At 36.7% G+C, this 27,260-nt stretch overlaps 4 protein-coding genes, 1 non-coding gene and 1 pseudogene across 6 annotated transcripts; 5 read left to right on the top strand and 1 right to left on the bottom strand.

The window, feature by feature from the left end:
- The first annotated feature begins 1,147 nt into the window (after positions 1–1,147).
- Positions 1,148–7,710, top strand: LOC111781690 (TIM-barrel signal transduction protein). The gene is made up of 9 exons (XM_023662376.2): positions 1,148–1,349; positions 1,681–2,328; positions 2,817–3,023; positions 3,280–3,495; positions 3,577–3,796; positions 3,925–4,172; positions 4,755–4,933; positions 5,030–5,283; positions 7,389–7,710. Exons 1-9 carry the CDS (start codon positions 1,212–1,214, stop codon positions 7,538–7,540), a joined length of 2,262 nt encoding a protein of 753 aa, XP_023518144.2. The 5' UTR covers positions 1,148–1,211; the 3' UTR covers positions 7,541–7,710.
- A 1,827-nt stretch (positions 7,711–9,537) lies between these two features.
- On the top strand, positions 9,538–11,354 carry LOC111781958 (AAA-ATPase At3g50940-like). The gene has a single exon (XM_023662707.2). It carries the CDS (start codon positions 9,677–9,679, stop codon positions 11,186–11,188), a length of 1,512 nt encoding a protein of 503 aa, XP_023518475.2. The 5' UTR covers positions 9,538–9,676; the 3' UTR covers positions 11,189–11,354.
- Positions 11,355–14,195: 2,841 nt separating this feature from the next.
- Positions 14,196–16,146, top strand: LOC111781412 (AAA-ATPase At2g18193). Its single transcript, XM_087119850.1, has 2 exons — positions 14,196–15,282; positions 15,368–16,146. Exons 1-2 carry the CDS (start codon positions 14,307–14,309, stop codon positions 15,904–15,906), a joined length of 1,515 nt encoding a protein of 504 aa, XP_086975976.1. The 5' UTR covers positions 14,196–14,306; the 3' UTR covers positions 15,907–16,146.
- A 914-nt stretch (positions 16,147–17,060) lies between these two features.
- LOC147786724 (AAA-ATPase At2g18193 pseudogene) lies at positions 17,061–23,803 on the top strand (annotated as a pseudogene). The gene is made up of 3 exons (XR_015414547.1): positions 17,061–18,255; positions 22,953–23,011; positions 23,087–23,803. The product of XR_015414547.1 is annotated as an AAA-ATPase At2g18193 pseudogene (transcript).
- LOC147786725 (small nucleolar RNA Z247) lies at positions 22,049–22,188 on the bottom strand. Its single transcript, XR_015414597.1, has one exon. It is a non-coding gene; the product is annotated as a small nucleolar RNA Z247 (small nucleolar RNA).
- Positions 23,804–25,343: 1,540 nt separating the features above from the next.
- Positions 25,344–27,121, top strand: LOC111781413 (AAA-ATPase At2g18193). The gene is given in 2 exon segments (XM_023661978.2): positions 25,344–26,345; positions 26,421–27,121. Coding segments are annotated over 2 exon segments (1,506 nt in total). The 5' UTR covers positions 25,344–25,346; the 3' UTR covers positions 26,928–27,121.
- Positions 27,122–27,260: the final 139 nt, after the last annotated feature.

The following is a 27,260-nucleotide window of genomic DNA, read 5'->3' on the forward strand; positions in this document are numbered from 1 at the left end:
AAATTACAATAATTGTAATTATTTTATAATATTGAGTGTATTGAACGTTTCATAAAAATATGATAATTTATGAATATATATTTGTAGTAGATATTAACGAATTATCGTACAATACGGTAGGTCAACAGTTGAAAAAAATATATAAATACGCAAAATAGTCAATATTATTACGAGAGTCATTTTTTATTGTTGGTATAAAATAAATTTATGAACGAACTAATAAATTAAAATATTTGACTATAATATTAAGTTTTTTTTTTTTTTTTTTTTTTTTTAATTATCTAAAAAGACTTTGATCTAGTCTAATGTGTTTAATGAACCTAACATGTTGATAGCGACTTGTATGTACATGGGTAATTAGACTGATTCATTTTTTCGACCGCCAATCCTTTGTGGACAACGTTATTCCTTTCATTCCCGTTGACCATAGTTGACTTGGGTTATTCTTTTCATTCCCGTTGATCATAGTTGACTTGGGCTAACTTCGATATTTTAATAATAAAATTTTAAAAATAAATAAATTTAAAATGAAAAGTACTTCCTTAACCAATAAAATTTCCCAATGAAGGGGAAGGAAAAATTTTGAATTTTTGGACACAAAATATATAAATAAAAATTTAGGATTTATTAAATTAAAAATTAAAAATTAAAAATTTTATTTGATATAAAATTAAAAATCATAAACATATTCATACTTTTAATTTTACCACATTTTTAACACAAATTGTTTAAACCATATTGAATATACATAATTTTTTTTTTTAATTAGGCCGGTTTTTTTCTTAATTTCTATGTTATAATTGTCACTATCGCCCAAAAACCAAACTCAATATTTAAATTTTAGTTCGTTTTCAAAACGAAAATAAAGTATTTAAAAATAATTTTAATTTTAATAAAAAATCATAAAATTAAATATATATTTGAAATTAATCAAGATTATTTAAGGGTAAAAAATAAGTGTATTATAATATTTAAAAGTATATCAAACATTACATTACATTTATTAGAGATAAAACCTTACGGTATTATTTACTAATATTTTATAACAGTAGCAACTTTTATTTCAGGTAATATTTTTAGCATATCAATAATATATTTATCCTTGATTTTTGTCCATATTAACTATTTTCTGCGGTTAACTTTAATTGCTTTTCACTTCTAACATTGCCTGAATCGGAAGTTAGGGAGCTCTGAGAACAGAAAGCTTAACAATGGCGACACGGGGTGAAAGCAAAACTCTCCGAGTTTTCTGTATCGCTACGGCTGATACAAAGCTGGAGGAGCTCCGATTCGTTTCCGATGCAGTTCGATCCAACCTCAATTTCTTCGCTAGAGGTTCTCCTCATAAGGTTAGAGTGCTCGAATTATTGTTTTCAGTGTTGTGTATTGTGAAAATTTTCGTAAAATTTTCATATGCATTGTTTTGATTTCGTCAATTCGGTTGAGATTGTGATTTCAACTTTGATTAACTAAACTACCGGAGGTAAACGACGCGTATTCGATCTCCAAATTCTCGTTTATCGTGATTCTATAAACTGAAATAGAAGGGAACAAAAAGAACAAAAAGAGAGAAGGTAGTAATTCTCAGTTTATCTAAAGCTCTGAGCAGAGTTGTTGTTGTTGATTTACGATTCTTGTCGTTGTGCTTGTATTGATTGTGCTTGGTTATGGAAATGACAGGTTGAAGTGACGGTTGTTGATGTTTCTACCAGCCAGCAAAATGTGATCGAGAGTTTGGATGATTTCGTCTTCGTGTCGAGGGAGGATGTTCTCTCTTGCTATGATCACACTAGAAATCATCTTCCCGATGACCGAGGAAAAGCAATCTCTATAATGAGTAAAGCACTCGAATGTTTCCTTAGTAAAGTCCAGGAGGATGGAGTTATTGCTGGAGCTATAGGACTTGGAGGCAGTGGAGGAACGTCTCTCATATCCTCTGCGTTAAAATCTCTTCAAATTGGAATACCTAAGCTTATCGTCTCGACTATTGCTAGTGGTCAAACAGAATCTTATATCGGGACATCCGATCTGATACTTTTCCCGTCTATAGTGGATGTGTGCGGGATCAATAGTGTCAGTAGGGTCGTTTTCTCGAATGCAAGTGCTGCATTTGCTGGAATGGTGATCGGAAGACTTGAGAAGTCTAATGATTCGCCTGAGTTCAATGAAAAACCAACAGTGGGTTTAACAATGTTTGGTGTTACAACTCCTTGTGTTAATGCTGTCAAAGAAAGATTGCTTAAAGAAGGCTACGAGAGCCTTGTTTTTCATGCTACTGGGATAGGGGGCAAGGCAATGGAATCTCTGGTCAGAGAGGGATTTATCCAGGTGCTTTTGTAAAGAAAATTATTTATTTGAAGTAGCAGCGTGAGATGATCTGTGTCAACTAGGAAACATACTGCATGTTTAGAATACAAGAGAGTTCGGCTTGTCTCTGACTGTCGGCTATTGATTAAGTTATAACTCACATGCATTATAAAATTAGAAAAACTCATTGTTAAAATATATTTTATAGCGGATGAGGCTGGCCTTACATTGCTCAGAATTGTTCTATCATGGGCAATCTTGTTGTTTATTAATCATTTCAAACCTAATAATGTTTATTTGTATTTCTCTTAATCTATTAAGGCATGGATTTCAGTATTGTTATCATTGAATGTAGAGAACCATGAGAGTCCGTAGTCCCTTCTCAGATTACATTTGATGTTTTACAAACCCCCCTTGCCTCCTGTTTTTTCCCCCTTAGTTGGAGATACTTTGATCACGAACAATTTTCCTTCTTTCTTTATTTTTATTGTTGACCATTTCTTGCGTAGGGAGTCTTGGACATCACAACAACAGAGGTCGCAGACTATTTAATGGGAGGTGTTATGGCTTGTGACAGCTCCCGCTTTGATGCCATCATAGAAAAGAAAATCCCATTAGTTCTAAGTGTAGGAGCACTCGATATGGTGAACTTTGGATCCATAGATACAATACCTTCTAATTTTCATGGAAGGAATATATATGAACATAATAAACAGGTGATTCTGCTATCTGGCTCTGTTTTGCTTTTTTTTTCTTTTTGGCAGTTTCTTTAATTGACTTTTAACATTATAATATGTAAAATTAAGTATTTTTCTCCTTGTTGTTCAAGACAGTAAATCAACATCCGCTAATCTTATAACCAGACTTGTAAAAGTTTTTATGGCTGTTTCCATGCTCGCTGGAACTAGTTTCTTTCATGTTCTTTCTGTTTTTCTTCATCCATATTCAACAAGGAAAGTGCTCATTTTTCAGGTTACTCTGATGCGAACTACAGTGGATGAGAACAAAAAAATTGCGAAGTTTATAGCTGATAAGATGAACAATTCATCAGGAAAGGTTCGTGTATGCCTGCCACAGAAGGGCATATCTGCTCTGGATGCACCAGGGAAGCCATTTTATGATCCTAAGGCTACTGCTACTCTTATTGATGAATTACAGAAGCTTATTCAATCAAATAATGATAGGAAGGTACTCATAAAGTTAATATAATCAAGTTCCCGTCTCTGTTGATTACCCCCTACAGTAAATTTAAGGCTCTTTATGATGCAGGTGAATGTGTATCCTTATCATATTAATGATCCTGAATTTGCTGAGGTATTGGTTAACTCATTCTTGGAAATTACCTCAAAAAATACGGACTCATGTGGCCCAAAAATGGTTTTGGCCGAAACTAGTCAAGACCTTAAAAAAACCTACTTTTCTGAGTCCAATTTATCTGCTGGTCGAAACATTGGCTACAGTCCTAGTGACTTCCCAGAGAAAAGACCAGGTTATTACCGATGTCATTCGCTTGACCTTTTACTGTTAGAAAGCACACTCAATTTCAGCATTTAGCATTTCAAGGTGCTTAATCTGATTTATGTCAATGTGGACACGAAACTTGCAATTGTTAAACAGAAACTTCGCGAAGAACACGTAATATATTGGAGAACCTGAAAGCTCAAATGGTTAAAGGAGTGCCCATAATAGGGGCCGGTGCTGGGACAGGCATATCTGCCAAGTTTGAAGAAGCTGGTGGTGTTGATCTGATAGTAGTGTACAACTCAGGGCGCTTTCGCATGGCTGGGAGGGGTTCTTTAGCAGGTTTGCTGCCTTTTGCCGATGCTAATGCCATAGTGCTTGAAATGGCCAATGAAGTATTGCCTGTAAGTTCTAGGTACCTGCTGATTCACAAAATTAATTCAAGGAATTGATCAGATTTTGGATCAACCCTTTGCAATCATTACTTAAATATTAAAAAATAAATTGTATAACTAAATTCTCATATGTATGAATATTGGTGTAATGTTTTTATGTGTAGAAGTGAAATCAGTTTATTGATAAAGTCGGAATAGCTTTGAAGCCGAAAATGACTTATACATGATTTCTTTAATCAAGCATCATGATATATCCTGTTGAACTGGATATCTTGAACGTGGAGCATTAGGTATATCAGTAGATTATTTGGGACTCTCCCAATAACCTGAGTGAGTAATACTATACCTCTTTGGTTTGACAATAATGTTGGGAGTCTGTACACTGAAGTGTACTTTAGGACCCAAAACATTTAACTCAATATACTTTAGGACCCAAAAAACAGAGATATATTCTGAATATACCCTTCATTTTTTCATAATTAGATGTCATATAATATTTTACAGTTTTTCATAGTTTTGCGTTCTTATTTTATGAGTATATGTTTAATACAATAATTGGTAATAAAAGTTGTATCTTATAAATGTGTATAGGTGGTGAAGACAGTTCCCGTGCTTGCTGGAGTATGTGCTTCTGATCCATTTCGTCGAATGGATTACTTTCTAAAGCAGGTGGAGTCAATTGGATTCTCTGGAGTGCAGAACTTTCCTACTGTTGGATTGTTTGATGGTAACTTCAGACAAAACCTAGAAGAAACAGGCATGGGATATGGGTAGGCTGTCGGTTATGGAACCTAATATTATTCCCAAATATTTCTTCAATATCATCTTATAACTTTTATTATTACATATTTGGACTTTTTTATCAGATTGGAGGTCAAGATGATTGAGATGGCACATAAAATGGGTCTCTTGACAACCCCATACGCTTTTAACCAAGATGAAGCCACGGAAATGGCAAAAGCCGGCGCAGACATCATAGTTGCCCACATGGGGCTCACTACCTCTGGATCTATTGGAGCCAAAACTGCTCTATCACTGGAGGAAAGTGTACTCCGTGTACAGGCTATAGCAGATGCTGCTCACAGGATCAATCCTAATGTCTTAGTTCTCTGTCATGGAGGTATTATCTACAAACTTCATTGCTGATTGATTTGATTTTTTTTTTTTTAATAGGAAACAGAGAGAGTATATTCAGAACAGCAAAAGAGAAACATCCTAGGAGCAGGGTAGATATAACTCCCTCCCAAAACAAACTACATGATAATCGACTTCTAATGACTAATAATAATCGAGAAGTTGAAGTTACAAAAGAATTTGGAATGTAAAGAGGCCCACCAATTAGCTGATTTTTTTTTTACAAAACTACAAAAAGAATCAAAATGGAGAGACTGATAGATTTGAATTTAGATAACTACTTTACTGCACAGAAATGTATGAACGGTCCATAATCCCGCTCCATGCACCAATACTCAACACTTGGAGAACATACTATATACTTAGATTATGTGGTAATATATGCAAATATTACCACAGTTTGGTAATAAATGCAGAAAGCTCTCTCCTTTGTTAGAATTTGAGCCTTTCAGGACCACACCTTGGGGGAGGATTGGTAGTGCTAAAATGATAAATGGAATATCATATATATCTTAAATAAGAGAAATAGTAGAAAATCAGAGAAACCATGTGTGATTAACCGTAGCAGTATTGTTGGAGAGGAAACGGGCAGCCTAACATTTCTTATTTCAAGCCAATGGTTCCGCAATCCATTCCTGATAAAAGCTTTAAATTTCCTACTTTACTGCACAGAAATGTATGAACGGTCCATAATCCCGCTCCATGCACCAATACTCAACACTTGGAGAACATACTATATACTTAGATTATGTGGTAATGTATGCAAATATTACCACAGTTTGGTAATAAATGCAGAAAGCTCTCTCCTTTGTTAGAATTTGAGCCTTTCAGGACCACACCTTGGGGGAGGATTGGTAGTGCTAAAATGATAAATGGAATATCATATATATCTTAAATAAGAGAAATAGTAGAAAATCAGAGAAACCATGTGTGATTAACCGTAGCAGTATTGTTGGAGAGGAAACGGGCAGCCTAACATTTCTTATTTCAAGCCAATGGTTCCGCAATCCATTCCTGATAAAAGCTTTAAATTTCCATGTGAATTTGAGTTGTTCAATCACCATAGATTGGTCTAGAGTTTCCCCCCAACAAAATAGGGTGGCAGAGCATATTGTTCTTGAACTTGCACGTTATTTTAATATTTGAACAACTGTACAAAAAACCTTATGGGGCAATGCAGTCCAAATGATAACATACCTAATAAACCTTATGCCCTCTAGACTAAAATGTTACTGCCCTACGCACACTTAGGGCCAACCAAAAATATAGATCAAGAAGTGTAAATGGGATTACCACTTGTAATTACTCATTTATTTGATCCAGACTAGACTAAATACTCCATTTTCTGTAAATTTGGTCATTCATGCATAAAATACATCTATAAGCAATAACTAAGATACTGAGATGGTTAATGTTTGAAGAAATCTTGAAGCAAAGGACTTCTGTTTACAAGAATTGTCGTCTAACAATTGAAGGATACACTGATGGTGATTGGCTTGAATCAATTGTAGATAGAAGTCTTGCATAGACAGGTTGTCGCATCTTTGGAGAAAACCCTATTGAGTTTAGACCTCAGATCTATTGCCCAAGGTATAACCGTACGATTGAGTTGCTAGTACTGATTGGACTGCTAATAATTGTGACATAAAGATTTAACTCATAATCAAAATCTTGGACTAATTATGTTGAGATTGATAAGATTGAATGTGTTTTGATCTGCACTCCTTTCATTTCCCATTGAAAGGCAATCTTCAGATATCCTAATTCCTAACATAAAGTCTGCCAGAGTCTCAGTCTCATCCTAACGTAAGCAACCAACAATAGGGCAGTGTAGAAGATCACAATACCAAGTATTAAGAGTTCGTATCATTTGGTAATAAATGCAGAGTGTTAGACAACTTGGTAAATACATGCAGAATACTATGGCATCTTTGGCGTAGTTAATTTCAAGAAGTCAGGGGTACAGTGATGCCAATAGTTGGCTAATATTTTTCTCCTGTTAATTCCTATATTTATACTGATTGTATTCATTCTGAGAATGCAAAGATGTACAATTACTTCAATATTAAAATTATCTAATGGTACTGTCAGGTCCTATATCGGGCCCTACTGAAGCAGCTTTCATTCTGAAGAGAACCAATGGAGTTCATGGATTTTATGGTGCATCGAGCATGGAGAGGCTACCAGTCGAACAAGCAATAACTAGCACTATCCAAGAGTACAAATCGATTTCAATGAGATGAGATTCGAAGCGCAGTCCTTGACGAGCTTGATATTCGACATGTATAATATATCTAGCACTAATCTAGATATCGCAGATTCAAACTTGGACTGCTGGAAAACCCGCTCTGTTCAATTGCACATTATTTCTGTCTTTCAGGATATAAAAGATACTGTTTCTTTGAGGTGCTAACCGTCCCTTGCCGTTGCACATCTTAATCTGTGATGTCCCACATTGGTTGGGAGGAGAACGAACCACCGTTATAAGGGTGTGGAAACCTTCCCCTAACAGATGCATTTTAAAGTCTTGAGGGGAAGCCCGAAAGAGAAAGCCCAAAGAAGACAATATCTGCTAGCGGTGAATCTGGGGCGTTACATAATCTGACCCTAACTCAAGACGGAGCAAGATGTAGACCCATGTCGTTGCACATCTTGTACCCTCAGTCATTCTGTGCAGGAAGACCAACATTGTTATTTTGGCAACGTTCCTTCCTAGACAGGTCCTGGGTCTACACCAAAAGGTATGAAATTGTTTGACTTTTGAATTTCCTGGGTCCAGACCCAATATATGCTTAGTAGCCGAAGAATTATTTTATCGATCAATTCTGCTAAAACTTTTTTTCTTTGATTTTTTTTTTTTTTAACAGTAAAAAGAAAAAAAAAAGTTACTATTATAAGTTTTTAAGTGATACATACTTTTACGAAAGAACATAGACATAGTGATTGTCTAATGAGATACTACGCATAATAATCTACTAATTCGTAATAAGGTAGTACCTAGGGTAGTCATATTACTTGCTTACCACTTGTTTTATTTATTTATTGTTCTCAGTTATTTTCATGTTTTATTTATGAGAGTCAAAAAGAAAAAAAAAAAAAAACAAAAACAAACCAGAAACAGTGATTGATTGTAGACAGACGCGTCAAATCTGGAAGGGTTGAATTGCATGGAGTCCTTCGTACAGATATGGGTCGTAATGAATGCATGTTGGGTCAATGTCGTCGAATTCTTTGACAAACTTAGACAGAGAATTGATGGGGAAAGGATGAGCTAGAAGACGCCTAACCCTTCTGTGTTCTCATGGGGAACACATAGGAAACTCTCCATTATAGAATGAGCATTTAAGTGGAGATTTGATTCCAAAACTAGCCCCAGCCCGAGTGTGTGATTTGATAGCCATACAAGTTGGAACACCAAACATGAGGTGTGCTCTCCCAGACCTTATCGCTCGTTTGGATTCCCATCTCATTGTGAAAATTTCTCAAATGGGCTTCTGCCTTCTGGCCCATATATAAGTAATGGGCTTAAACGGCCCAATTCTGAACCATGACTGGCAAATGACATCCATAACCCATGTTCCATCATCAACACGTGCATGCCTAATTTGCCCCTTTTTAAGTACCTACCTATCCAACCCCGAGAAAATGCATTTTAAAATTTATAGTCTTAATTCTGATAAAATCTCATCAATACTCCCTAAATTTAATAAAAAAGCTATAAATAATTTATAAACATTAATTTTTAAAATTATAGGAGCTAAATTTCTAACGACCGAAAGTAAATATAAATGTAAAAAGAGATCCTATTCCTATGTAAGTAAATATAATCATAGTCAATTAATTTCAAAGTCAATTCTCGAATCCAGAGGGTTATTTCATGATTTTTTTTTTAAATACTAATAAATTTAACCTAAAACAACTTGACCCAAGAGTCAAAAAGTTTTAATAAAACAACCATTTAATAATATATACCATCTTTATTCAATAAAAAAAAATGTACATATAAAAGTACTACTTAATATTTTAAAAGTTTATGACCATGTGACACTTTCAAATTATAACCACTTAGAAAAAATATTATATAATTTAATTTAAAATTATCAAAATAATATTTTAAGTGAATATAAATTTAAGTGGAACGTGAAACTATGAAAATGATAATAATAATAATAATAAATGTAAAAGGAAATGTAAAAGGTTGAGTTGAAACGTGGAAGACACGGAAAAAAGAAGAAAGTGCCGAGTCTTTTCCGACGTCGTTTGGTCAATCCGGTCGGCGACGGGACGACCAAAACCAGAGCCTTCACCTTCTTCCTTATTTAAACAAACTCCATTTCTGCTCTCTTCCTCACAACTTCCCCTGTTTCCATTTCCCAGCCATGGCCTCCGACGGCTCCACCGCCGTATCTAATCTCGCAAATGCCAAGGCCATTCTCACCACCGTCGCTTCCTTTGCCGCCACCATCGTCCTTGCTCGCTCCGTCGCCGACGACTTATTCCCTTCCGATCTCCGTGAATATATATACGACAGAGCTCGAAGCATCTTCGGCCGATTCTCCTCCCAACTCACCATGGTCATCGGCGAAATGGACGGTTTCAGCCCCAACCAAATCTACGAAGCTGCCCATATCTATTTAGCCACCAAAATCCCTCCCTCAACTAAAATACTCAAAGTCACAAAGCTCGAGAAGGAAGACAACATCACCACCGCCATGGAAAGCCACCAGGAAGTAATCGACACCTTCAACGGCGTTCAATTCAACTGGTTCTTCCTCTGCCAAGAAAACCGGCGGCGCGATTTCGACAACCCTCGTTCCTCCTACACCACCATCGACCGATCCTTCCAGCTCTGTTTTCACTATAAACACAAAGAAATGGTCCTCAAATCGTATCTCCCCCATATTCTCCTCCAGGCCAAAGAATTGAAGCAGCAATCCAAAACCCTCAAGATCTTCGCCGCCGACTACCCGAATGTCGAATACGGCAGCATATCGGAGATGTGGATTCCGACGAATCTCGATCACCCTGCCACGTTCGAGAAGCTCGCAATGGACTCTGAGATCAAGGATTTCATTCTGAACGACCTTGAACGGTTTGTGAAGAGGAAGGAGTTTTACAGAAAGGTGGGTAAAGCTTGGAAGAGAGGGTATTTGCTGTACGGACCACCGGGAACAGGGAAATCGAGCTTAATCGCATCAATGGCGAATTACCTGAAATTCGATGTTTATGATTTGGAATTAACGGCGCTGGAATCCAATTCAGGTCTTAAGAAATTACTTATGGGTATTTCGAATCGTTCGATTTTAGTGGTGGAGGATATTGATTGTTCGATTCAGTTTCATGATCGGATGTCGGAAACGGAAGAAGATGATGAAACATCGTCGCCGCCGAGAAGAAAACAGGTGACGTTGTCGGGTTTGTTGAATTTCATTGACGGGTTGTGGTCGAGCTGTGGCGATGAGAGGATTATAATATTCACGACGAACCATAAAGAGAAGCTGGATCCGGCGTTACTCCGGCCGGGAAGAATGGATGTTCATGTTCATATGTCGTATTGCAGCCCTTGTGGATTTAGGGTTTTGGCTTCCAATTATCTTGGAATTGAGAACCATGAATTGTTTGGGGAAATTGAGGAACGGATTTCGAGTACCAAAGTGACTCCGGCGGAGGTGGCGGAGCATCTGCTGAAGAACGACGACGGTGACAGAGCATTGACGGAATTGATTGAATTTCTTGAAGCGAAAAAGAGGGAAAATGAAGAATCCGAGGCTGAAATCCGTCAACCCCAACTGGAAGCCGTAGAAAAAGCGAAAAAGAAAGGAGAAGAAAATGCCACCGTCTCTCCATTATCACAGACTACCACTCTTTCTTCTGATCCCTCACCGGCGTAACGACGACGATAAGAGCATTTTTACTAATTTACCCCTCACTACAAAACAAAATAATTCTAATGTATTTTTATTTATTTATTTATTTATAATACGAACTAATAGACACCAATAAAATGTTTTAAAATTATTAAAAGATATTTCAATTTATGACCCGAATGAATCTCACTTATAAATTTGGAGTCTATTACACGAGAGAGTAATTTAGAGTTATTATATTTTATTATTTTAATTATTTTATTTATTTTTAAGTTACATTTTACACCGGGACTAATTACAGTATAATAGTTGCTAATTATGGTAGTATGAAGGTAAGATCAATTGTTTCTTTTTGAGACTATATAATGTTTTTTTTTTTTTTTTTTGTAAGATATATTTGAAAAATGTAGTAACCAAACCATTTGTGTTTTTTTAAGCTTCTTTAAAATTTTATGTACTTTAGGTTGCATGTAGAATCATTCACGCTAGAAACAATCGATCTTGCTTACTTGTGGAGTGATAGAAGTCTGAAACAAGTGTTATTGCCTTCAGATATTTGATTAACAAGTATTAACATGATCTCTTGCTTGGGGAGTGATTTGAATCTCAAACAAGTGTTCTTGCTTTGAGATATTTGATCAGTATCATTTAAGCTAGACATGATCGATCTTGCTTGTAAAGTGATTCGAATCTTAAACAAGTGTTCTTACTTTGAGATATTCGATCAACAAGGTAATCCGACCAGAAATAGGAATTTAAAAGTTAAAATTAAAATTAGTTTTTTTTTATAAATAAAAAATGACGTGGTTAAAGAAGGAGACTTGATCCAGTCAATCCAGTCGGCGACCCAAAGTCGTAACTTGGTGATCAAGTCCACTGTCCCACTCATTAATGTCTTAATTTAATATTTTATTTTATTGTTTATATTATTTAAATTAATATTTAATTTGTCAGTCTTTTTAAAAATTATATTTCATTATTTCTATTATAAAATCAAATCATTTCAATTTAAAAATGATTTATTTTAATCAAGCTATCCATTTAATTTAATAGTACTTCTAAAATATTCAAATCCAAATATAGTCATGATTTAATCTTCTTTCCATTTATTTCAATTTAATAATATTTTTTTTATATTGTTTATAAATAATCGATGAACGAATTAAAATTATCGAATAACTCATTATAAGACAAATTTAAATAAACGTGAAAGTTTAATTACTTATTTATTTTATGTTTATATTTTTTGTCAATGAATAATTATTGTTTAGCCAATAAAAAATCATTTCGAAAACTTATAACAATATAATGTCATAAAAAAATTTTATAATAATTTACGTGTCAATAATATTTAAAAGTTAAATTATAGAAAATAAGGTTCAAATTTTATATAAATAGAGTTAAACAACATTATTAATATTAGATAATTAATTGTGATTAGCTATAAAATTAGATTTTAAAATATTTGTATTAATTAAATTTAATTTGATTTTTATTCATATTATATTAAAAGTTTTAAATTTAATTTGTAATACATTTTAATAATTATTGAAGAAATAAATTATATAGAATTATATAAAATTTTAATGTTAAATATTTAATAGTAACTATTATTAAAATTATATAAACTTATTTTTATTTATTATAAAAATTACATTTTTTTTTTCTTTTTTATTCCTCTTTCCCAAGAAAAATAATAAAAACTGCCTACCAAACATGGATCATTTTCAAACTTTTTAATTTATTTTATAATGTTATTAAAAAGTTATTTTTAAAATATGTATTAACAACACTAAAAATAATATTTAAAAATATTTTAAAAACAAATATTAATAATTTTCATCCTAAATTAACAATAAACTTATTTTTATTAATAGTTTTCATAAAATTCTAAAATTATTTATGAGATTTTATCCATTTTTCCCACCATTAAATTACATAAAATAGAAAAACATTTTATAAAAAATAACTTTAATGCATTATTTTAAAAAGAAATATTTGTATTTAAAAAAATACATTAAAATCGATAATAAATTTTAATTTAATCATAATAAAACAAAGGTTTAGTTAACTAATATGAATTTAATTTCGTTATTATTTTAAAATTTTAATTAAATGTGAATACAATAAACTATTAAACTGACACATTTGACTAATTATATTTACTATAGTTAAAAATAGATATTTAAAAATATAAAAAGTAAAATAAAATGATATTTTTTACCTTGTATACCAAATTTAACCTATTTTAAATATAGTTGGTAAATATAAAATAAAAAAATAATAAAAAATAGGGAAATAGTGCTTTTTGTTGGAAAAATAAAAAGGTAGCGGTTTTTAATGGTTGTAAAAGGCAGGAATTTTGGATGAAATAAAAAAGGACAAAATTTGTTTCATAGAAAATTACCGCGCAGTAAACGTGAGGGGATACTTTTAAATGGTAAGGAATCTTTTTCAATCCCCACAAAAAGACAAAATTTGTTTCATAAAAAATCAAGGCAGTTTTAACAACTTTTTCTTTTCCCATTTCCCTTTTATAACTCTATTATTTTTATTTTGTTTTAGTTATTTATTAATATAAACAATTTAATTCTATTGTATCAATTTTTATTAAATTAATTACATTATCTAAATAATAATTAGCCGAACTAGTTTCGATCACGATCACGACAAGGTTAGTCGTTACAGAAATGATTAACCGAACCATATTAACTTCAATTGTAACGTATAAACGGACATGAATAAATGATTAGCCGAACCACTATCGATCCCGACGAATTAAGAAACGTATAAATCTATACGAAAATAGAACATATAAACGAACAGGGCTATCGTTTCATCGTAAACCGCTAATGGAGAATTACCCATTTATGTCCTAATTTAGTGTAATATTGGGGTTTTGGATGAAATATTAATGTAAATTTAAATTTAGGGATAATAAATTATTTATAGTCAAAGGTATTTTTTAGATAGACGTGTGAAGGGCGTGGTTTCAACGTCATACTGATTGCTTAAACCCTAAGGTAATTGCAACCATTCTTGATCGCCAAGGAATACTAAGCCAACTCTCGTTTATAAATACCTCCGCTGCCGATTACCCTATTCCTCATCCCTTCTCCGCCTCGCTCCGCCGTCTAGTATCATGTTGAATTTCAAGGAAATGGCCGTCCCCCAATCGGCCTCCGCCGTCTTCTCCGCCTACGCCTCATTCGCCACCACTATGATGCTTGTTCGTTCTATAACCAGCGAGCTACTCCCACCCAAGATTATCTCCTTCTTACATTCAATTTTCTTCTATTTCTTCGGCTCTGTTTCGTTTCAGGTCAAGATTATAATCGAGGAGAATTGTGGGTTTAGCCCTAACCAGATCTTCCAAGCGGCGGAGGTTTATCTGCGTACGAAAATCAGCCCTTCCACCGACACTCTCAAGGCCCACAAAACCCCTCGCCAGAAGAAAATCACGCTCTCCATCGATAAGGGTCAAGAAATCGTCGACCACTTCGACAACATTCGGCTCCAATGGCGATTTGTTTGTTCCCATGACGAACAAAATGGTGGGGGAAACAAAGAGAAGCGCCATTTTGAGCTTGTGTTTCCCAAGAAATTTAGGGACAGAGTCGTGGAGTTCTATTTGCCGTATGTGTTGAAAAGGGCTAAGGAGATTAAAGAAGAGGATAAAGTTGTTAAGATCTTTAGCCAGGAATGTCAGTATGATGAGGACGGCGGGAGCGGGAATTGGGGGTCTATTAATCTAGACCATCCCTCCACGTTTGAGACGCTCGCCATGGACCCTGACTTGAAACAATCCATTATCGATGATTTGGATCGGTTCGTTAATCGCCGGGAGTTTTACAAAAAAGTGGGGAAGGCTTGGAAGAGAGGCTATTTGTTGTATGGTCCTCCTGGTACAGGGAAATCGAGCTTAATTGCCGCCATGGCTAATTACCTCAAGTTTGATATCTACGATTTGGACCTCTCTTACATTTACAGCAATGGTGATCTGAGAAGGGTTTTGTTATCCACCACGAATCGGTCGATTGTGGTGATTGAGGATATCGATTGTAGCGTGGAAATACAGAATCGGGAGAACGAAGAACATTATGATCAATCCAACGGGAAGATTTGTATCTTTTTGTAATTGGGATTTGAATGGAGAATTGAAATGGGTTTTTTATTTTGATTTTGATTTTGATTTTGATTTGCAGTTTACTTTATCGGGGATGTTGAATTTCATTGATGGATTATGGTCGAGTTGTGGGGATGAAAGAATCATTATCTTCACGACGAATCATAAGGAACGATTGGATCCAGCTCTGCTTCGACCAGGTCGAATGGATGTTCATATAAACATGTCGTATTGTACTCCTCATGGGTTCAGGGTGTTGGTGTCGAATTACCTCGGCGAGGAAGCGGATAAGCATGATTTGTGCAGAGAAATTGAAGAGCTAATCGGAGAAATGGAAGTGTCTCCGGCGGAGATTGCGGAGGCGCTGATGAAGAATGACGACGCCGATGTTGTTCTTCAAAGCCTTGTTGAGTTTCTGAAATGTAAGAGGGAAGAACAGAGGAAGAAGAAGGAGGAGGAGACGGCGGCGAGTGAGAAGAATGGAGAGGAAGAGGAAGAGGAAGAGGAGGAAGAAGAAGAAGAAGAACCCAAAAGAAAGAGACACAAAAGGGGTGTGAGGTTAAGAATTGGGCGCGGGCGTGGGCGTGGGCGTGGGCGTGGGCGTGTATTGATGTGAAAGGGGATTGCATTAGCCATTGACGGAAACAGAGGAAAGCCCTGTTTACTGTGGAAGGGTTGGTTCGGCGGCGGAGGCCGAGTTGACTCGGTGGGGCTGAGTTGAGTGATTTGGGGAATTGCCTGTTTTCGTTTGTTTTATTATTTACAGACACAGGATTTGCAGAAGAAGATGAGTGACAGTGACAGCTAAGAATGGTTTTAAGAAGATAATCCAAAAATGCACATTTTCGACGTGACATATTTCATTTTATGGTTCTTTCTTAGTTAAAAAAAGAAAAAGAAAAAGAAAAAGAAAAAGAAAAAGACAACTTCGTGGAAGAAAATCATTGCTTAATCCTTATATTCGGATTCGCTTCATTTTCTATTTCATATATTTTAAGTGTTCGAATTTTTTTTCCTACACAAACATGCTAGAATCGATATTCCGTCACGAAAATTTTAAATCCACGAGTTAAATAGCCATCCGACATTTATGCTCTCAATACGCGTTGCTTTTTCACGAAGAAACGATAAAAAATTTATGCCATTTTCAATGAATTTTTACATTTATCGACTATTGATATTTGCTAGTATTCTTATTTTCAGGATTTGGAAATTAATAAAAATATCGACTTAGATTTTTGTCAACAAAATACTCTTAAACTTAAAAGAAAAATTACAAAATATGATAGAAGTTTTGAAGAAATTATTGACTTAAAAATACTCTTAAATTTTTATTTAAAAAAATTGAACAATATAGTTGATATGTGAATGAAAAAAAGTTAATAACAACCTAGATAAAAAGGTAAAAAATAAAAGTTTTAAAAAAATATTTATGATTAATTTACGAATTAATGAATCTTTTAAAAAATCAACAAAAAATAAGATTATTTTTTAAATAAAGTATTTTTATAAAGTTGGTATAGAGAATAAGGGTATAAGATTAGTTTTAATTATTTTTGACCCAACAAGGAATTTTGGTCATTTATATTGCTTCACTTTGAGTACAAAATTATCAATCTGATTGATTGTACCAATTTTCTTCAATAATTTACCCAAATAGAATTACTTAATATGTTTAAGATATAATTTTTTTTTTTTCTTTAGATTTTACTAGTTTAGTTATTTTTATTATTTTCTTTGATAAACAAAATCTTTAAATTTTAGGTCCAATAAAAGTTAGACATTGATTTGAGGATTAATAACAAAGAAGAGCATGTTTTAGTAATAAGTGACATTAAAACCAACAAAATTAGAAATTGATTTGAGAAATAATAAACCAACATGAGCATGTTTCAGTAATAAGTGGCTTGCTGTCTTGGTGCACAAGCTATAAATTGTGGCGTTCATCGGCATCCCTCGGCCACCCTACGGGACTCCGACGCTTAATTAGCCCTAGCCATGTTCAGTTTCAAGGACATGCCTCCGTCCGCATCTTCCCTGTTCGCGGCGTATGCCTCCTTCGCCACTTCCATGATGATGATCCGTCCCATAACCAACGACCTTCTTCCTCCCAAACTCATCTCCTTCATCTCCTCCATTTTCAACTATTTTTTCACCCTTAAATCCTCTCCTCAGACCACCCTTGTCATCAAGAATAAGACTAACTACGCCAAAAACCAGGTCTTCGATGCTGCCGAGATCTACCTCCGTACCAAAATCAGCCCCTCAATGGACCGTCTCGAGGCCTCCAAAACTCCCAGGCAGCACAGAGTTACCCTCTCCATGGATAAGGATCAGGAAATTGTAGATCAATTTCAAGACATTCATCTCAAATGGCGCTTTGTCGCCGAGAAAAAGAAGGAAGATCGTCAGCATATCGAGGAGAAAAGCCATTACGAGCTTGTTTTCGATAAGAAATTCGTGGATAAAGTCGTGGATTGCTATTTGCCTTACATCTTACGGAGAGCCAAGGAGATTAAAGCCATGGAGAATGTTTCCAAACTCTGTAGCCAAAATTTACCGTACAGTGACGATTCTGGTGAAGATAGATGTCGAGGGAATTGGGGATCCATCGGTCTGGAGCATCCGGCGACGTTCGATACTCTGGCGATGGATCCTGATTTGAAGAAGATGATAATCGATGATTTGGATCGTTTCTTGAAGCGGAAGGAATTTTATCGCAAGGTTGGAAAGGTTTGGAAGAGAGGCTACTTGTTGTACGGTCCACCTGGTACAGGGAAATCGAGCTTAGTCGCCGCCATGGCTAATTACCTCAAGTTTGATATCTACGATTTAGATCTCACAGATATCTGCAGCAATAGCAACCTGAGAAGAACGTTACTCGGCACTACAAACCGCTCGATTTTGGTGATTGAGGATATCGATTGCAGCGTTAATTTGCAGAATCGGGCTGTTAGATTGAATGGCACGATGACCTATATGGGTCACGACCTCATGTATTTATAGATGCGTATAATGAAGATTACATTCCAAATCTATGATTTGGTAACAAACCATAAAATCATAGATTTGGTAACAAACCCTTCAAATCATAAACTAGTAAATCTTAGACTATTTTAGTATATACAGTTATGATCTATTTTAGGTTTAACACCCCCCCTCAATCTGGACGATGTACTACTAAGTTCAGATTGCGCCTAAAATAGCTAAAAGAAGGAGCTGGCAGTGGCTTTGTCATGATATCGGCGAGCTGATCCTTGGAAGATATGAGTCGAACATCAAGCTGACGAGTCGATACTCGTTCACGAACGAAGTGATAATCAACCTCAACATGCTTCGTCCGTCGATGAAAGATTGGATTGGCGGATAGGTAGGTGGCACCAATGTTGTCACACCATAGGCTAGGCGCTCGCGCTTGCGAGATCCCGAGCTCACGCAAGAGAACTTGGATCCAAATTAATTCGGCAGTGGCATCAGCAACCGCCTTATATTCGGCTTCCGTACTAGAACGAGAAACTGTCGATTGTTTCCTCGAACTCCAAGAGATAAGATTGCCACCAAAGAAGATCACATAGCCTCCAGTGCTTCGACGATCATCAGGATTCCCAGCCCAATCAGCATCTGAAAAGGCACTCAACAAATCAGTGCTGGACTTTGTAAGACACAAACCCATATCAATAGTGTCATGTAGATAACGGAGAATTCGTTTGACTGCCGCCCAATGTATAGAAGTCGGAGAGGACATGAACTGACACACTCTGTTGACACAGAAGGATATATCAGGACGTGTCAGAGACAAATATTGGAGAGCACCAACGACACTTCGATAGCGAGTAGTATCCTCAGGTGAGAGCTTTTCACCACCATTCAATAACAACTTCTCACTGGGAAGCATAGGTGTGGGCACACCTTTGGAGGTGAGCATATTGGTTCTGGCTAATAAATCTCGAATGTATTTATGTTGTGTCAGAATAAGTCCACTAGAAGTATGGCGGACCTCAATCCCAAGAAAATAACTCAAAATACCAAGATCCTTGACGGCAAAATCATCCTGAAGCTGTGTAAGAAGTTTCTCAGTAGCCGTAGAAGATGAGCTGATGATAATAATATCATCAACGTAGATGAGAATATACATCTGAATGCCCGTTTTGTTAAAAATAAAAAGAGAGACATCAGCCTTTGAAGGTGTAAAATCCAGCTGTAATAGTTTGGAGCTAAGGCGAGAAAACCAGGCACGCGGAGCTTGTTTAAGGCCATAAAGCGACTTATCCAGCTTGCAGAGATAACCAGGGTGTTGAGAATCCACAAATCCAGGGGGCTGCTTCATATAAACATCTTCATTAAGAAGGCCATGAAGAAAAGCATTTTGAATATCAATCTGCCGAATAGCCCAACCACGAGAAATAGCAAGAGATAATAAGAGCCGAATGGTAGTGGGCTTAACAACTGGACTAAAGGTATCATCATAATCGACGCCATACTGCTGTTTAAAACCTTTAGCAACCAGGCGTGCTTTGTAGCGATCAATAGAGCCATCTGGCTTTTGTTTGAGTTTGAAAACCCATTTGCAATCAATAACGTTAAGACCAGCACGAGGAGGAACTAAGTGCCATGTCTTATTTTTTTGAAGTGCCTGAAATTCATCATTCATTGCCTGACGCCAGAGGGGATGCTCCATAGCAGTAATATGTGAAGTAGGTTCAGAGGCAGAAGACCGAGCTACAAGATATGTTACTGTTCCATCTGTACGCACCTTGGGTTTTTTGATATTGTGCTTCAATCGAGTACCATACGGATGAGTAGTAGGTGCAGGATCCACATTTGAGGGGACGGCCGTATCAGCCGTTGCGAGGGGAGCAACCGATGCTACAGCAGTTGGTTGACCAACGGCCGAGGATTCGACCGGGCATTGCGCAATATCATCTGCTGGCGGAGAAGCCGATGCCTCAATCATTGGCGGAACAACCAACGCCGATTCGAATGGCAGCGACGCGGAGGATTGTTGCGGCAATTCCGAAGCTGATGTAGACACCAAATTTTCTGCATCCAAAGAGTTAGTAGGCCCAGACATATGCATGTGATCATTCTCCAAATTAGTACTGCTATTACCCAAATGCAAGGTGCACAAATCAGGGGCATTATGCGTCGACTGCATGATTGGGGAAGAATTAGGTGAGGCTCTCTTGAATGGAAAAACATTTTCATCAAATATGACATCTCTAGACATATAGACACGACCAGAATCGGTGTCAAGACACTTATACCCTTTATGTGAAGAACTGTAGCCTAGAAAGACACATTCCTTTGATCGAAAAGAGAGCTTTTGTTTGTTATAAGGACGAAGATGAGGCCAACAGGCACACCCAAAAATTTTTAATAAGGAGTAATTTGGTGGGGTATGAAAAAGAAGCTCTAAGGGGCATTTTTTATCGATGACACGAGTAGGAAGACGATTGATGAGATATGTGGCTGTAAGAAACGCGTCGTCCCAAAATTTAATAGGTACATGAGCATGAGCTAGAAGGGCTAGGCCAGTTTCAACAATATGACGATGCTTGCGTTCAGCAGACCCATTTTGTTGATGTGTGTGAGGGCACGAAACACGATGACCAATTCCAAGGGAACGAAAAAATGTGTTATGAATTTTCTGATATTCCCCACCCCAATCAGATTGAACCCACTTGATTTTAGTATCTAGGAGGCGCTCAACATGAGCTTGGAATTGCAAAAATATACGAGGAGCTTCTGTACGATCATGCATCAAATAGATCCACGAAAATTTACTGAAATCATCAATGAAACTAATATAATATTTAAAACCCCCAACAGATGGAGGTGCAGGGCCCCAAACATCCGAAAAAATAAGTTCCAAAGGTGACGAAGACCTATGGGAAAAACTAGTATATGGTAATCGATGACTCTTTGCTAACTGACACGCATTACAAACTGACAAAGATGACTCACTAGCACACGAAATATTATTTAGACGCAAAATGGATTTTATTACTTGAGATGAAGGATGTCCAAGACGAGCATGCCATTGGGCGTGAGTAGTAGATCTGCTCACCAAGGCGTGCTTGAGATTATCGACATCGGATGGCTTAATAGGATAAAGACCAGATTCACACCTCCCATTTAGGAGACTTTTCCTCGACTGTCGATCCTTTATAGAAAAATGCCAAGGATGGAATTCAAAAAATACGTCATTATCACGAGAAAATTTATGAACAGAAAGAAGATGTTTGGAAATTTCAGGCACATGCAAAATATTACGCAACGCAAGAGGACGAGTAGCAGTATTAATTAGAGAATGACCAGTATGCAAAACACGCAAACCTGCTCCATTGCCGACTTGAACTTGTTCACCTCCATGATAACGTTCACGCACAGCGAGACGATCCAGGTCACTGGTGATATGGTCCGTAGCGCCTGTGTCGCTGTACCAATTTGGGTCAATCTTGTAAGAGGAAGTAGCCGCCAGTGCCGTAGGAGGAGCAGAAGAAGGTTCATCTTGATAGGACTCATCCATCCTATGCCAGCAGCGGATAGCAGTATGCCCCACTTTGCCGCAGATCTGGCAGGAAGGACGAGCAGAAGGGCCACGACGATCACCAGCAGGACGAGAGGGTGCATAACCTTGAGAACGACCACGACCGCGATCCCTACGCCCACGATTCTTCTGCTGACCACCACGACTAGCATAATTGGCAGAAGATCCAAGATTTAACTGAAGTTCAGCCTGGTGTTGTAGTTGGCGAGCTTCATACGTCATTAGATGTGCAAACACATCATCAAGGGTGAGGGCTTCACTCTTGGTAGTCATTGAGGTGACGAAGGGATCATAGTCAGGGCCAAGACCAGCGAGAAGATACGCGATCACATCATCATCCTGCAAGGCAGAGCCGGCGGCGGCCAGCTCGGTGGCTAGCCCTTTGATCTTGCAAAAATAATTTGCAGCAGATTGATCTCGTTTCTTGGACGTGGCAAGCTCAACACGAATCTGAGTAGTGCGAGCACGAGTTGACGATGAAAACATCCGCTGCAGGGTATCCCACGCCTCCTTGGACGTAGTAGCGGCAACCACATCATGAAGAATCTCCTCAGACATGGAGGAGAGAAGGCCGCTAAGGACTTGTTGATCCTGATCATACCACTGATTATAGGCCGGATTAGAGACCAGCTCAGCACCAGCAGCAGTTGAGGAAGGGATCAGCTTGGCAGGTGCAACATTGGTGCCATCGAGGTAGCCCATAAGCTTCGTACTCCGTAGGTAGGGGAGGAGCTGGGCACGCCATATGATGAAGTTGTTTTTGGTTAGACGAATTGTGACAACATGGTGTAGAGGGATTGGATATTGTTTAAGGCCAAAAGTCGCCATGGTAGTTGAGACGGTGTTGGAGATGGTGGATGGAGAGGAGGAAGAAGACATGGCGAGGAGTTTAAAAAATAAACCTTGGCTCTGATACCATGTTAGATTGAATGGCACGATGACCTATATGGGTCACGACCTCATGTATTTATAGATGCGTATAATGAAGATTACATTCCAAATCTATGATTTGGTAACAAACCATAAAATCATAGATTTGGTAACAAACCCTTCAAATCATAAACTAGTAAATCTTAGACTATTTTAGTATATACAGTTATGATCTATTTTAGGTTTAACACGGGCCAATACCGACGACGAGAGCGAAATTCACGACTATTCCAGAAACAAGGTAGGGTTTCCCCCATTTTTCCCCTTCCGAATTAGTCTGAATAATCGAAATTGAAATTTGTGTGATGAATTGCAGTTCACACTGTCTGGTATGCTTAATTTCATGGATGGATTGTGGTCGAGCTGCGGCGATGAGAGGATCATCGTCCTCACGACGAATCACAAGGACCGCTTAGATCCAGCGCTGTTGCGACCTGGTCGAATGGACGTCCATATAAACTTAAGCTACTGCACTTTAAAGGCGTTCGAGGCTTTAGCCACCAATTACCTCGGCGGCGGAGCTATTCATCACCCGCTGTACGAAGAAATCAAAGCGCTGATCGAGTACGCCAACGTGACTCCGGCGGAGGTTGCGGAAGAGCTGATGAAGGGCGACGACATTGACATCGTGATGGAAGGTTTAGCCAAGTTTGTGAAGCTAAAGAGAGAGGAACAGAATGGTGGAAATAAGGCGCCGGAGAAAGAAGGCAATGAGATAGTGGAAGAAGAGTGAAGAGAAGAAAAGACGGCGGCGGAGTTAGAAGGTACGGAAGAGGACTTGGAATTGGAAATGGAGGTCGTCGGTGGCCGTCGTCGAAGAAGATGGGAGTGTACCAAAAATCATGGCGAAGAAAGTAACAGAGAATTTTGAGGGACGGACAAAAATTAGAGAGTTTTTATTTTTATTTAATTTTCATATAGATTGGTATATTATACGACAGTGACTATGGTATGATTTTGTTTAATTAGTTTAACTTTATTTTAAATTTAACATGATAATATTTAAAATAATTAAATAAACTTATTTTTGAAAGATAACTCTGATAAATATTTTTGAAATAAAATAGAAAATTGAGGAATATTTTTTATAATTTAGTTTTTTTTTTCTCTCTTAAAAGCTCGAGAGGGCCTGATTTTTGTAAGCCCACGGAAGGACGAGGAAATAATCTATGAAAGTCGACTAGGAATGGAATCAAATCGAGTTGGTTGGGTCCTTCAATATAAAAGAAACCAATCAATAGTCTATAAATTCAACCCCTAATCGTCTATGAGTGAGTAGGAGGCATCCTCATCGTCCTTTCCATATCTTACCTCGTCTTTAAAAATGATTTTTTAATATAAAAATGAATATTAAACACATTTATAATTATAAATAGGGAATTTTCACAATCTCATGGGAGGAAAAGAGGAGAGAGAAAGGAGGAAGAAGGTCTGTATCGGCCTCTTATTTTTGAATTAGTCTGAATGGAGCGATTATATTGAATAATGAGTGTTTAAAGTGGAATTTTAGATGTTTGGGAAAAAAAATTTCTCTAGTTTAATTATTTTTATTATTTATAAACAAAAAAAATTTCAATTTTCAATTTAAAAAATTAATAAGCTCATTTTTATGACAGGGTGAACCAATAAATAAAGTATTTAATATGAACAGTAATCTAAATTCTCATTTCCACATATTTTTAAATTAAAATACACATACATTTTTAATTTAAAAAAAAACGAGCTAGTTATTTAAAGTACTAACATTCAAAGATGAAAATATTTATTAATATGTTGATACATTGATACATCCGTATCTTAAGGAGTTGGATATTGATTTGAGGATTAATAATTAAGATGAGCATGTTTAAATGATAAGTGACATCGTTCTTCATTTAAAGAATATGATGTTTTACGTTATACGACTATTGTGGGTTGAGTTTGATTGAATTGAAACATTTTTTAAACTCAAAATAACTTTTATTAAATAATAAACTAAATAAAATGATTATTTAAATTTTTATTTTTAATAAAAACAAAAGTTCATAAAATATTTATTAATTTATTTTCAAACATTTAATTAAGATATCCAACTTAGAATATATATTACAAAAAAAATTACCTAGTTCAAATTATTTAATGGAGTTGTTCGAAAATAAATAAAAAAATAAATTATGAAGTTAAATAAAAATAAATATATATATAATGGTCTCCAAAATAAAAATTTATTTTTTTAAAAAATTGAGAATAAATTTAGGTCTGTGTACTTTACAATCTATAAAGTTTTCATTTATTTAAATAGGACTAAATTCATAACTCAATTCAAATTATATTTAGGTGGAGTGGATCGAGTTTAAAAGGTCGTTTATTTTTTTAGTATTAAAAAAAAATTATAATAAGTAAAAACATATTATTAATTTAAAGTATGAAAAAAAAAAAACTTCAAAAAAGCATAATATTACAATAAGAAGGTTCCTTGCAACATCCTCAACCTTGGTGCACAAGGTTGGAGAGTGGAAGGCAGAGCTATAAAGTCTGGCGTTGATCGGCATCCCTTCTTCACCCTACTGAACTCCGGCGCTTAATTAGCCTTAACGATGTTGAATTTCAAGGAAATGCCTCCGTCCGCTTCTTCCCTGTTCGCGGCGTATGCCTCCTTCGCCACTTCCATGATGATGATCCGTTCCATAACCAACGACCTTCTTCCTCCCCAACTCATCTCCTTCATCTCCTCCATTTTCACCTACTTTTTCCCCCCGAAATCCTCCCCTCAGACCACCCTTGTCATCGAGAAAAAGACGAACTACAACAAAAACCAGGTATTCGAAGCTGCCGAGATCTACCTCCGTACCAAAATCAGCCCCTCAATGGACCGTCTCAAGGTCTCCAAAACTCCCAGGCAGCAGAGAGTTTCCCTCTCCATGGAAAAGGATCAAGAAATTGTAGATCAATTCGAAGACATTCATCTCAAATGGCGCTTCGTCGCCGAGAAAAAGAAGGAAGGTAATGAGTCTGTCAAGGAGAAACGCCATTACGAGCTTGTTTTCGATAAGAAATTCATGGATAAAGTAGTGGATTTCTATTTGCCTTACATCTTACAGAGAGCCAAGGAGATTACAGAAATGGAGAATGTTTCCAAACTCTGTAGTCAAAATTTATCGTACAGTGACGATTTTGGTGATGAGAGATGTCGAGGGAATTGGGGATCCATCGGTCTGGAGCATCCGGCGACGTTCGATACTCTGGCGATGGATCCTGATTTGAAGAAGATGATAATCGATGATTTGGATCGTTTCTTGAAGCGGAAGGAATTTTATCGCAAGGTTGGAAAGGCTTGGAAGAGAGGCTACTTGTTGTACGGTCCACCTGGTACGGGGAAATCGAGCTTAGTCGCCGCCATGGCTAATTACCTCAAGTTTGATATCTACGATTTAGATCTCACAGATATCTGCAGCAATAGCGACCTGAGAAGATCGTTACTCTCCACTTCAAATCGCTCGATTTTGGTGATTGAGGATATCGATTGCAGCGTTAATTTGCAGAATCGGGCCAATAGCGACGATGAAAGCGAAAATAACGACGATTACAGAAGCAAGGTAGGGTTTCCCCCATTTTTCCCCTTCCGAATTAGTCTGAATAATCGAAATTGAAATTTGTGTGATGAATTGCAGTTGACACTGTCTGGTATGCTTAATTTCATGGATGGATTGTGGTCGAGCTGCGGCGATGAGAGGATCATCGTCCTCACGACGAATCACAAGGACCGATTAGATCCAGCGCTGTTGCGACCTGGTCGAATGGACGTCCATATACACTTGAGCTACTGCACCTCAAAGGCGTTCGAGGCTTTAGCCACCAATTACCTCGGCGGCGGAGCTATTCATCACCCGCTGTACGAAGAAATCGAAGCGCTGGTCGAGCACGCCAATGTGACTCCGGCGGAGGTTGCGGAAGAGCTGATGAAGGGCGACGACATCGACATCGTGATGGAAGGTTTAGCCAAGTTTGTGAAGCGAAAGAGAGAGGAACAGAATGATCGAAATAAGGCGGCGGAGGAAGAAGGTAATGAGATAGTGGAAGAACAGTGAAGAGAAGAAAAGGCGGCGGCGGACTTAGAAGGTACGGAAGAAGACTTGGAATTGGAAATGGAGGCCGTCGGTGGTCGTCGTCGAAGATAATAATAATTTAACAGAGAATTTTGAAGGAAGTTAGAACATCGGAGAAAAATAATAATAATTTAAGAATAATTCCGAGAGTTTATTTTTATTTAATTTTTATATAGATTGGTATATTGTACGACAGGACCATATAGTATGATATTTGTTTAATTAGTTTAATTTTAATTCTACTAATTGAGCAATGTTTTTTATAATGTAGTTTTTTTTTCTCTCTCTTAAAATTCATTTTTCACACATGATGAATGTTTGCTCGTGTCGGCCTTATTTTTGTAAGCCCAAGTAAGAACCGATGAAAGCTGACCAAGAATGAAACCGACTCAAGTTGGTTGGATC

This window comes from Cucurbita pepo, chromosome 19 (genome assembly GCF_057944985.1).
Source record: "Cucurbita pepo subsp. pepo isolate OVF chromosome 19, ASM5794498v1, whole genome shotgun sequence".
NCBI classification, from domain to species: domain Eukaryota; kingdom Viridiplantae; phylum Streptophyta; class Magnoliopsida; order Cucurbitales; family Cucurbitaceae; genus Cucurbita; species Cucurbita pepo.

Coding starts and splice junctions, on each gene's coding strand:
- LOC111781958 (XM_023662707.2), top strand. CDS start 9,677: ATGGCCTCCGACGGCTCCACCGCCGTATCTAATCTCGCAAATGCCAAG.
- LOC111781690 (XM_023662376.2), top strand. CDS start 1,212: ATGGCGACACGGGGTGAAAGCAAAACTCTCCGAGTTTTCTGTATCGCT. Junction 4,173..4,754: donor TGGCCAATGAAGTATTGCCT/GTAAGTTCTAGG, acceptor AAATGTGTATAG/GTGGTGAAGACAGTTCCCGT. Junction 5,284..7,388: donor CTTAGTTCTCTGTCATGGAG/GTATTATCTACA, acceptor TGGTACTGTCAG/GTCCTATATCGGGCCCTACT.
- LOC111781412 (XM_087119850.1), top strand. CDS start 14,307: ATGTTGAATTTCAAGGAAATGGCCGTCCCCCAATCGGCCTCCGCCGTC. Junction 15,283..15,367: donor TTATGATCAATCCAACGGGA/AGATTTGTATCT, acceptor ATTTTGATTTGC/AGTTTACTTTATCGGGGATG.